Source organism: Acartia tonsa, chromosome 13, assembly GCF_053477335.1.
Source record: "Acartia tonsa isolate MP-2025a chromosome 13, ASM5347733v1, whole genome shotgun sequence".
NCBI lineage: Eukaryota > Metazoa > Arthropoda > Copepoda > Calanoida > Acartiidae > Acartia > Acartia tonsa.
The window spans coordinates 39,288,009-39,300,817 of record NC_137272.1 but is presented as its reverse complement, the minus strand read 5'-3'; the positions used below and the strand labels follow the sequence as shown (position 1 = coordinate 39,300,817).

At 30.9% G+C, this 12,809-nt stretch overlaps 1 protein-coding gene across 1 annotated transcript in view; it reads right to left on the bottom strand.

Moving 5' to 3' along the window:
• LOC145335296 (uncharacterized) overlaps window positions 1-12,809 on the bottom strand; it is a 175,062-nt gene that overhangs the window by 20,580 nt on the left and 141,673 nt on the right. The window contains exons 7-9 of the mRNA XM_080181033.1: window positions 12,599-12,712; window positions 12,092-12,170; window positions 11,466-11,706 (exon numbers count right to left, since the gene is read on the bottom strand). Of these exons, the coding sequence (XP_080037159.1) occupies window positions 11,466-11,706; window positions 12,092-12,170; window positions 12,599-12,712 (434 nt within the window). The remainder of the gene's footprint in view (window positions 1-11,465; window positions 11,707-12,091; window positions 12,171-12,598; window positions 12,713-12,809) is intronic.

Genomic DNA, 12,809 nt, shown 5'->3' with positions numbered 1-12,809 from the left:
ATGAATATTAAAATTTTAAGATTTTTTTTACACAAAATAGATGAGTTATTTTAATTTTTCTTGATCAACATTTTTCACACAAGGCATTTTTTGACATCATACACCTATCATAGAGGCCGCATTTTTAGAGATAATGAAAAACACCTTTTACAAGTTTGATGTGCTTTTGTACAGAGAACAAGGACATATAATTATTTTTTCTGTATTCCTTCTGGTTGTTTCTGAAAATCGGAAAACTCAGTTTTTTCTGACTCACCCTGTATAAAACATAATTTTGCCCCCGTCATTAAAAACGCATCACATATGATCATATTTTAGTTACTTGAGAAAAATAGCTATACGTAGACTTTACTAATATGAATAAGAGTGCGGAAAGAGGTTGTCGACACATGAAATTTCATATGTGAAAGTCTCCCTTAAACCGCTCAAGGTATACAATACAACCTTTTGGCAAATCTTTGTACGCTACTTCAAATAAAGTCAGCATTTAGAACTCCAACTAATTTTTTAAAAATATAATTCTTCCTATGTGAGATGCTGTACGTATTGAGGCAAAAAATGGGGAAATTTTTAAATTGATTTGACGGGGCTGTTTATTTACGTCACAAGTGAGGGGAAAGAAAAGGGAAGGAGGAAAGAAACCCCCTAGAAAAGAGATGGGGGTATGACGTCACACGCCAAAACAATTTGAAATTTGTCCCCATTTTTTGCACCAATACGTACAGCATCCTATGTGATAACTAAACGGACGTACAAATTGAAATACAAAGTAGCTTTACTATTTAAAAAGGTATAAGTTTTTAGGGATGCCTTATATTAAGGGATAAGACAATGGACAATGTACACCATCTGTAAATTAAAGTTATTGGTTAAAGAGTGTAGTCACTTCTATTTGGAACCAACCAATTAAGATTTACTAAATTTTTTTGAGCCAACGACTGCTTAAATAATGAACATATAAGTAAAACTTTTGTGTTAAATTCTTGTGAAAATGAATTAGGATTTTCAGTCGGTAGCAGTAATAATGTTTAAAGTGAGGCTACTCTATAATTTTATTTATCTGGAAGCTTATTGCTTCTCCACCAGCCAAAACTATCATTATAAACAAAATGTATTGTTTTATTTGTTAGGGATATTTTATGAAAGGGGAAAGAAAAACATTTAAAAAAAGATTGGGATTTTTGTCCTAGGACGATTTATTCTATGAGGGTGGAAGTACCCTCCCCAAAAATATTTATGAAACAACTTTCTGGAGCTATAAGAGGCATGACTTTAAAGAAAAGCTATATCGGTTAGCAATTTTTCTTTCTCTTTTTTTTACTTCTGGTTTACAATCAACTAACACTTTTTTAAAGAGAATATCTTGGAATAATCTTTGTTTAATATTGTTATAATAACTCTTATAATTCAGATGTAAACGTTTTTATGTATATAATTAAGACAAATAAAGAATCAAATAATAAGGTTAGCAAGGTCCTTTGGTACAGACAGATAGACAAACATCCTGTTACTTTTATATCAGGATATAATGATTTAATCGTTAAAAAACAACCATTGCTTTTTAATAGCCAATTAATTTGACGCAAAATTGACGAAAATTCAACTTTAATGAATGTTGTCATCCTTGTTTCTATTATAATCACATTTAAAATTATATCTTTTTGTAAATGATTATTTTGAAGTTTTAGAGGCGCGGTTTTATACATTTTTTAGTAATTATATGTTTGTAAGATTGAAAATAGCTGAAATTGTATAAAATAATCTTGTAAGTGATTTTATTAAAAGTGCCTATGAGCACCTTAATCACCTCATCTTATGAAATTGAGGACAGATAAGATGCATAACCTGTACCCAAAATAACCCGTCTAACCTAACCCCACAAAATTAAAATAAACCCAAGATAAACTAACTCCCGAACTTATTTTTAATCATTTTTCAAAGTAAGAGGAGAGGGGGGGGGGGGTTCTGTGCTCGTCTAGGCACTTTCAAGGAAACATCCTGTCTTAAGATACACTGTCAAAATTGGACGTAATATTTTCAACATAACTATATTATAATGATAAAATTTAATTAAGTTTATATAATAACCTAGTTTAATAATAGCTGTTATCAATATAAAACTGAAATTCTAGGGTAAAGCAATTTTTATTTAGAATTCACGAATTCCTTTTAATAAGAATAGTGTCAAAATTAATTTTTGAATTTACTGTCAATAAATCATCGTATAGGACATTACTGTGTTTTAAGTTATGACAAATTTGTTAGTCGTAGGTTTTGATGGTTTGTCTGTTAGTTGTAGAGTAGCTTCGCTCAGAAAGAGAGGGGCAAATCGGTTGTTTATTACACTAGTCCCCAAAGTTTTATAATATAACGTTTGCTTAATTGTTGGATTAACAACTTTGGTTTTGATTGGTTGATATATTAGTTTAGTGTTCAAAAGTTTCAACCACTAATTACTACAGAAAAGGTTAATTTGGGTATCATCATTGGGTATCTACATCAATTTATCTGGTTGGTTCATTGAGTTGAGTGTTCCTACGTTTCAACCACTAATTTTAATCATATTTTGTGTATCATCAATGGGGATGTACATCAATTTATCGGCCACTGTCATATACCTTTAGATGCCTACTACATAACATGCTGAGATTTATGTACATTAAACATAAAAATTTTCTCGTTTACAGTCCCTTTAAGATAATAGACTTGCTGCTATCACAGAACCAGGAAACACAGGGATAAGACAATGGACAATAGATTTATTTTTCTCGTATTCATTCGAATCCGGTGGATAGGAACCGGTTCTCATCCATACGAAAAAAACTATGTCTAGCATCGTATCATATCCAGCTTTCTACGAATATAAAAATGTACAATCGTAAGATTAAAACCAGTTTTTTTAGCCCCGAGATGCGAGAAATAACTATTCCCCCCCCCCTCAAATAAATAAAAAAGTGTAAAATATTCTGCTGGATTTACATTGCTGTATTAATTTTCAGATACTTAACTTAGAATTTCACATATATTAGATGGAGGGGAAGATTATCTTTATCGTCAATAGTACTTTCCCTGTTTACCTAGTATATCATAGTCAGGGAGGCTAGAGACAATGGCGGCCTAATTAATTTACAACCCTTATTTCATCATTAGAGTAAAACTTTAGAGGGAGAAAAGGTTAAATAACTGTATCTCCCTATCGCAACCGCCTTGTGTGTGCAACCTTTCTATTGGGTCATTGAAAATTAACTAATGGTGTCGCTTATATTAACACAGCCAAGTAACAGAAAAAAATTTAGAAGCAGACGAAAGAGATCTTTAAAAAAAGAAGGGGGGTAGTTGACTGTATATACATCTATACAATAGATATGTTATCTGATCATATTGGGAGGGGGAGGTACTTATTTATCATCTATTGCTCCATCCCTGCGAGTTAAGATAATAGACTTGCTAACAGAAAGCAATTGGATAAGAATTGATTATGACCTATGGACATTTCTATCAAATACGTCAGAGACAATTATACAATATATTAAAGTAACAGGATGTCTGTTTGTAAGTGTATCTACAGTTTAGGGAGGGGGGTTTGCGACTCAACACCCTGAAAGATACTTTCTCTCCCCCTTGATTTTTTTTTAGAACAAAACTTTATTTAAGATTGTTAGATTACTGGTATATCCCTCTTTTCTTTAAGATCTTAAGAACTGCAGATTTAAAGCTATGAACATAATATTTAATCACCCCTTTTTACTCATTTGAACAATCTAATAAATTTCTACTTTTCTATGTTTAATCGTTTTTCTCGTATTCATTCGAATCCGTTGGATAGGAACCGGTTCTCATCAATACGAAAAAACTATGTCTAGCATCGTATTATATCCAGCTTTCCATGAATATAAAAGTGTACAATCTTTTTAATCTTATAATTGTACATTCTATATCCGCGGAAAGCTGTTTATAATACGATGCGAAAATTAATTATTCTAAATAGATATTCTAGAGTGTTTTTAAAAACTAGCAAATTATTGAACTTTATTTATTGAAAAAATTTATAATTTTTGAAACTGTGAAAAATATAGCTGTGGATGCTATGTATTGGTTCTGGGTATGTTTTAGGCTAGTTTACAATGCTAACTTTAAAATAAATAGATAATTAAAGAAAGAATTAAAGTTTAATACACAAAAAAATGGATTTTATTTAATTTTCCTTATTGAAGGCTGTTTAAAATTTTGGCTATTTTAATTGTACACTCATACAGCGGCCGCCGAAAATCAGAAAAATTCTTCAATTATGTTAAACTAGAGTTGGCTCGATAAAATTATCTCCCTATTGGCTAGTTTTCTATATGCATATCTATTTCTCAATAAATCTATTTTCCTCACCCGGCATTACTATCTAAAAGAAAGTAAATATTTAATAATTTAAATGATTTTTAAAAGATTTTTTTAAATTATATTTTTTTCTTTACATTACCATCACCAAAGGGTTAATGATGATGATTACAATTTTAGTTTAATATTTGAACACACAAAATGTCGCCACAATCGAATTCTTTTAAAACATAGTTTTCTTAAATTTATCATATTATAAATTTAAATTTTCTTTTTTATGATTAGAAATTGAATACATCAATATAAGGTAAATAGCAACATGAAATGAAAAAAATGAATTTATTTTTAATAAAGTAAAATAATGGGTCTTATCGTTCTGGGCAATGAGAGTTTATTATGGATTATTGGAGCACTATGAGTTTTAATCATATATTCCTTGGAAAACTTGAGCTCGTTTATAGACATTTATTTCCTATATAGATCTGACATGGATCTTGAAGCAATTAAGCAGGCCGTTTTGTACATGTTAAAAATTGGAAGATTTCATTAAATAAAAGTAATCGCAAATATACTTAGTAAATGATGTATCTTATAAGTTGTGCATTCGATCCCGTTATTTTTCAAACATTAACATTTTCGCAAAAATGCACAATAGTAAATCAATTAGATGTATGATGCAATAAGAGGGAATTCATACAAAATGTGCAGTTTGTGCTGTTGTAATAATATGCAATTCTGCTGATTTGAAAATGTGACACATGAGCAGAAGTGTATGCACACCAGAGTTGTTATATTGTTATAAGACAATTTCAATACTCGTTTAACAATTTGATTTATAGATTCTTACAAATTCTTTTTGTTTAGAAAATTAAAAATGACATTTAAGATGAAATAGGAATAGTAAATTGTTGTACAGTAATTTTATATGAATATCTTTTGGGTCTTTAGGGATAAGACAATGTTTAGTTTTTGATCCCCAATGATGATAAACAATGTTACCTATTCTGCAGATTAAAATTATTGGTTGAAAAGTTTGGATACTACTTGTTTAAATAAATTAATCAAGATCAATAAAAGTTCCCAAAGTTTTTATGTCTACTCCCTTCCTTAAAAGAATGGGTACTTAGAAGCAAATGACAAATAAATTAATCTACACCCCTTACATCCCTCCATTGTTTACCAACTACCAAAGTCAGATTATTACACATTATAATTCATTGATCTATCACTGTATCCCATGAAAAAACTAAAAAATCATTAATATGTTACTTTCTCCCTTTATATGTATGTGCAGGCATAATGATTTTTATTAGAAAGCGAGGCTTTTTAAGTTTTGGGTGTGTCTTTCCGTCTGGAGGAAGAATGAAAAATCAAATAATGGTATTATCCTATAATATAAAGTAAAAAGCTTTTTTGTCTGTAAGAAAGGATCTCGCTAACCGCTGAACCGATCGGGTTCTCCTTAACAGGGTAGCTTCTCATAGGTCCCAGAAAGGTTTATAATTATTTTGCGGGAGGGTACCACCACCCTCCCATGAGAAATCATATCGAAATTTTTAAAAATATTTGAGAGACTTGAACGAAACATTGGTAGGTATCGTACAGACTGAAACAAAAAAAATTGAAAGTGCCACTAGAGGCCTCTAGGGGCGTAGCCGCAAGTAATAGAAAAAATAACAACTTAAAAAGCCCAATAAACGCACAAAGTGAGTTGAAATTTAGTATATAGCTAAAATGTCATTAGAATAACTGGGTATACTCCCTTTCGTGGCAACGCACCTTAGGGGCGATTCTTCGTATTTTTCACAGTAGTTTTTCCCCTATTTCTAGCGCCTGCGGGGGACTCTAACCCTGCGGGGCCAATTGCCTAACTTAAACCTAACCTAAGCTAAAAGAACCTATAAAAAAGCCATCTTAAAAATACAACGAACCGCCCCTTAAGGGGCGTTGCCACGAAAGGGACTATTCCCGAATAACTTTATGTCCATAATATGTCAGCCATTTAATTGAATCCTGATATTTAAAATGTACAGACGGACATTTTGAATTATAGAGTAGCTTCGCTACTTATAAAAAAAACTCCGAGGTTAATGTATGTTAATGTGTTATCAATGATTTGAAAAAAATTGGACCATTCATTTTTTTTGCTTCACACAGAGAGGTAAAAATATTACTTTCTTTTATTTCAAGGATCTAAAGGGATAAGACAATGGCCGATATATTGATCTCCAATAATGATACACAAGATTACCCCTTCTGTAGATTAAAATTAGATGTTGAAACGTTCGGAAACTAATCTTTATGAAACAACCAACCAAAAATAAATTCAAGTTTCTAAAAATGTTAAGCTAACTAGTAAGAAAACGTTTTTGTAAAACTTTGGGGACTGCTAAAACAGCTCAATGTCCTCAAACGGTGTGCAATCATAACCGCATATTATCACATCCAGAATATAAAAATATGTAATAAACCAAACAAAATTAAGATCAGGGCTTAAATTCAGGGGACATTGGACTGCAAATTAAATTAGTATACAATGTTTTATAACCACGCTATCTTAATTGTTAGCTTAAAAACTTTGGGTACTTTTTATTGAATTTTGATTGGTAATTAAAATAGGTAATTTTAGATGTTATCATTTTTGAAGTGTATTAATTTTTCTTATTGTCTTATTCCTTAAAAGTCCTGGCTTTGATAACAAGAGGGAAGAAAGGGGAAAGAGGTCCTTTTAAAATTGATTCAAATCGATTTAAATTGCCTAATATTTATTCCTTTTCGTTGGATATATAGTACATACTTATAAAACTATTTCTTAATCTAAACTTTAACCATCTTGAAAGTTTTGAAATATCGAGAACTTTTTGATCTATTTTAAATATTAATAAAAAGTTTAGCATACGTGTTTTGAGTTTTATGATTTTAAAAAAATGAATCGATTTTGTTAATTTTAAAGTAAGAAGAATGCCTAATAGTTTAAGGACACATTTTCTAGTAATTTTTAAAAAGAGTTATACATTCAAAAGTTTAACATTGGTAGGAAGATTCTAATATGCACAAATCAATGATTAAGTTACAGACGTACGGACGGATAGATACAAAACAATGTTAAAAAGCTCCCCTTTAAAAAAATTACATTAAAATACAAAGTAATAATAATTAATCAAAGTATTTGTAATGAAGATTAATTTTGTAAGTAAATTAAAGGTTCCATTAAAATATAATTCTTCCAGGGGAACAAGGCCAATAAAACAAGAATGATTTCTTCAATTGAAGCGAATCTATATCCTTTGGATTTTTTATTTTGGCATTTGAACCGAATTTAAGCAACAAACATATTCTATGAATTAATTTATGTAATAAAAAGTTATGCAGGTATCTTAAAGGATAAGATATTGGAGATAAATAGATGGACAGGACATCCCCAATGATGATAAACAAAATTACCCCTCCCGTAGATAAAAATAATTGTTTTACTTGTACGTACCCAAAAGTTTATCCAATCAATAAAAGTGCTTGTTTATAAAACTTTGGGTACCAGTGTTATTTACAGTCTAATGTCCCCTCCCTTCCTGAAATAACGTTAGTGTGCAAAGTATTACACAAACCGAAAAGAAATGAATTGTATGGTAGATTTGCTATTAAAAAATGAGCCATCACAAAATAGATATATCAAAAGCAATTCCGGCATTTTTGGGTAATTCAAAAGACCCATTAGCCATTTTTACAGGGTGTTTTTAAAATGTTTTTATTTTTGGAGGGAGGCAATTTTTGGTATTGTAGGTTTTTCTTATCATTTATATTTTATATTTTTTTCTACGAATAAAAGATTCAACGTTCTTAAAAAGAAATCCCATGTAATTTAATAATAATAAATAAGGAATTTAATATACACATAATGTTAAGACATCTTGTAAATCAGTTTATTTTGAAAACTATTTTAGTACACTCCTTATCTGACCTAATGTTTTTACTAATTTGACAGCTAATATTTGGGACACACTGTAACTCATATAATGTTTTTACTGTTATAATAGTTGAAATATTTTGGACACCTTGTACCTAACAATGTTTTTTATATAGGTATATAATTAAAAAATATTTTCAAGACACCCTGTACCTAATAATATTTCTACAGAATTAAAAAAAAAAATTTGGACACCCTGTACCCAAATAATATTTCTCCTGTTACAATGGTTGAAATATTTTGTGATATAATGTTTCTAATGTTACAACATTTAATTTTTTTGGTCACCCTGTACCTAAAATATTGTTTCTACTGTTTTGGACATCATGTAACTAACAAATGTTTCTACTGTTTAGATTTTTGAGACACTCTGTACCTAACATAATGTTTTACTGCTAAAGTGATCAAAATAATTATATTTTTGATGTACAAACCATATTTTACGCATAGTATTTAAAATATTTGAGACACCCTGTACCTAACATAATGTTTCTACTGTTATAATAATTAAAATCATTTCCTACTAAATTGAATAAGTAATGATGAAAGGCAGCCAGAGTAAGGCCTACCTCAATAGCCCATGGATCCCAAATAATAAATTTTAGCAAATATAAATAATTCAGGGATAAGATAATGGACAATAAATTGATGTACATCCACAAAATTACCCCTTCTGTAGATATGTAAAATTGTTGGTTGAAAATTTTGACGCTGCTAGCTTTAACCAACCAATCAATATATAATTAAAGTACCCAAATAAACTTATGTTAAAGAATGAGAAATAGTGTTTATAAAACTTTGGGTACCAGTATAATTTACAGTCTAATGTTCAGTCCATCCCTGACAGTATGGGGGGGGGGGGGGTAGATTTGAAAAGACCGTTTACAGAAAGCTAGATCAACTAAAATCTGCAAAAATATTTTTTTATTGTTAAAATGGTTGGCAACCCTATCAAATGTTATATGATGGACAAGCATTGTTATAAACCTATGAACACTCAGGATATAAAGAAGGATCACTGAAAATTATATACAATATTTGTGCAGTCTCAATAAGGGATCTAAAGTGATAAGACAATATGTAGACGATAAATTGATGTACATTACCTATGATGATAAACAAAATTAACCCTCCTGTTGATTAAAACAATAGACTAACACGATTTGATGAATACTCAAGGCAAAAACATCCCAACTATTGCAAACAACTAACACTTAGATTGCACAACTTTGTCTGTGAGTCCTAACTGTGCATGGTTATAAGTTGCGTCTGGTTTGGACTAAGGCATGCCCCTTACTCTTCATATTAGGCAATTTTATCAATGTTCATGAGTATACAATCTAAAATTTGTACTATATTACAAAATAAATCAATAAATCAAGGCGACCAACCGTAAGCAAGTGTATACGTAATGGAGGGAACAGTCTTTAAAATGGCTTTAAAGCATCTCACTACCTATAAAAGGCTTCTCTGAAAAGTACATACCAAACAATTAAGTCATTAGAGATATATTTTGCTTAGATTTTTTTTGGAGGGAAGGGGCGATTTCTCTTGGGAGGGTTGAGGTGCTCTCCTCTGCAATATACAAAAAACCTTCCATGTACAAATTAAAAGCTTCGCGTTAAAGAAATCCATATTTGTTTAGCGGTTAGTGAGATCTTTCGGTACAAGCACATAAACATACAGAAAAACACCATGTTACCTTTATATTAGGAAATCAAATAATTTTAAAGATTAAAAACCGCGCATTAAATACGCTAAGTATTATATGGGGGAAGGGGGGGTAGGCTTTTACCATTGGTCAATTACAGTGTATACTGGCCTCTCATTGGTCAACTTTATTGTATGACGTCATTTTTTTGGCGCCACTTTACGCTGTCACTTTTCAACTTTCAGAAGGGGTAATTTTATTTATAATAGTCGGAATGTACGCAAATTTAACATCCATTGTCTTATCCCTAAAGATCCGTGACATCCACTGACTGAATAGATGAATTATGCCTATAGAAGCAGTAATACGTAAATATAAAGGATAATAGAGGCAGTAAATAAGTAAATACTAATGTAAGTTGATGTGTGTTTTTGTGTATTCTAATAAGATATTATAAACGGATTGACAAATTAATATTAATTTTTTATGAGGTTTGTAGGCTTTAGGCTATATTCTTGGAAAAACATTTTACTATTTAAATTAAAATTAAATAAAGGTAGAATGGTGTCTTTCTTTGAATTCTGCTAAATTTCGACTTAAAAAACCAAACATTTCTGATAATTCATATACATAAATCCCTCTATTGTTAGCATATTAATATTGAATTAAATGAAGCTTTACAAAGTGTCTAAAAAAATCAGCCATGTGACGTCATAAAAATGAGGGATTATCCATCTCTTTTTTAGTTTTTTTCCCACTTCTCCTCTCATTCCTCATTTTCATGACGTCACATGGCTGATTTTTTTAAGACACTTTGAAAAGCTTCGAATTAATTAAATATTTTTAGTATTTCTCATAACTTATTTACCCCCTCCATGCCTAGCATATTATAAGGGCAAATAATGGTGTAAAAATTTGACCTTCATATTACAGTAAAATTACAAGCTTACGGCCCCGATATCTGCTAGGCAGATGAGACTAATATTGTTCATATAAAACAACAAAAAGACGATTGCTAATTCGTAAGAAAATATGCATATTTTTGCCAAAAGTGGCAAAATTGTTGCATAGAAATTATGCGCACGATTGCTTAAAAATACCGCTAAATGTTGTATAGCAACCCATAAAGGTTAAAAGTGCTATATGATAACTATATAATTTGTGAACAACTAATTTTAGCGTCTTTATAGAAACACCTCAGGGCTATTTAAACCCTTCACTATAGGAGTTTAAGCGTAATCATTTAAGATCTTATATAATAACGAGGAAGTTTACTTAATATCTTAACGCAGCTTTTTAAAAATCTTTGTATTGGTCTCTGTTTTATCAATAAAATTAAATATATTCTATTAGCAAAAGTAGTATGTTTTTTTTTGTCTGAAGCTTAAGATGTCAATTACAAATGAACTGTTTATAGGTTCTTCTTTTTATTTAAAGCTTTACACAGGACCCAGAAGGTTTTATGCTATCTAATTTTTAGATTAAAGCCTTGGGGATGGTGTAATGCTATTTTTTTGCAACCTTACGGTAAATTTGATGGAAATAATAAAATTCCTTTGTGAATTCTGGATGGTATTATTAATACTGGTTGTAACGGCGGTATTAACGGCTGATGGGGTGCTCACAGGATGCAGCGTGGTGCTAACGGCGGGTCCGAAGTTGAGGCCACCGGTCTGGTGCCGTCTGGCTACAGCCCGCCGGTCCAGCGACGAGAATTTGTTGTAGTTCGGCTGCGGCGTCGGCCGATGAAGGTCTTGGGAACCTAGGGTAGATAGGTAGAGAGATAGATTGATGGATAGATAGAAAGATTAGCAAATATGAACCAGGATGAAAAAATATATGGATAGACAAATTGGTATAGACGGTCATATAGACATGTAGATGAAAAGATATATATTGAAATATTAGATAGACAGATGGATAGATTGATGGATTATAGATATACGTATAGATAAATGAATAGATAGATAGAAACATTGACAGATAGATAACAGGATAGATAAATAGATGGACAGGTGGATAAAAGATAAAAAAGATAGTTTGATTATTAATTTGATAGATAGATAATTGATTAAGAAAAAAATAATAGATAATTGATATATAGGCAGATAAAAAATAAAAATAGACAATTAAATAGATAGACTTACTTCCATACTGTCTACCACCGTCTTTGATCAAAGGTTGACCTGTCAGCGACTCACCATTTCGACGGGACTGCTTAATCACCTAAAAACATTCCCAGTTAAACTTGAAGTTCTTTTAATACCCTATGAGATAGAATTGATTTATTATTATTTGGTTCTTTCGCCAGATTATTATGTACTCTAATAAAGTGAAACTTGTAGCTGGTTATAACTACGATCCCCCCATCCACCCCCTTAACCCAAACTCATCCCCTTTCAATTGGATGAATTAACTTACCAATAAATTATGTCAATGGTGGCAACCTATATTTACGACGATTTTTACCCAGTCATAATATACCCACGTATATTCTTTATCCATTGAAACATGCACGTTTTCTGGTTTATGTAGAATACCTATCATTAATTTTAATTGACTATAGCAAACAAATTATTAAAATTGCGTTATTGGGACCTTTCAAATGAAGAACACAATTTATTTTAGTTCGTGGAAAAGGTATAATTTTTTACCTTATCGTATGGCGGTTGGTCAGTAAAGTTGGCGGTTGGTCCGCAAGTCGGCGTGCTGGCGTTGGAAACGGGCATAGGCCGGAAGGCGATCGGTCGCACAATCTCGCCGTTATTCTAAAATTAAAATATTTATAAAAAATCTATTAATTCGTGGACTAGCTTTGAAGTAAGGCTTACATATATATATAAAAAATATGTAAGACCTGGGAAA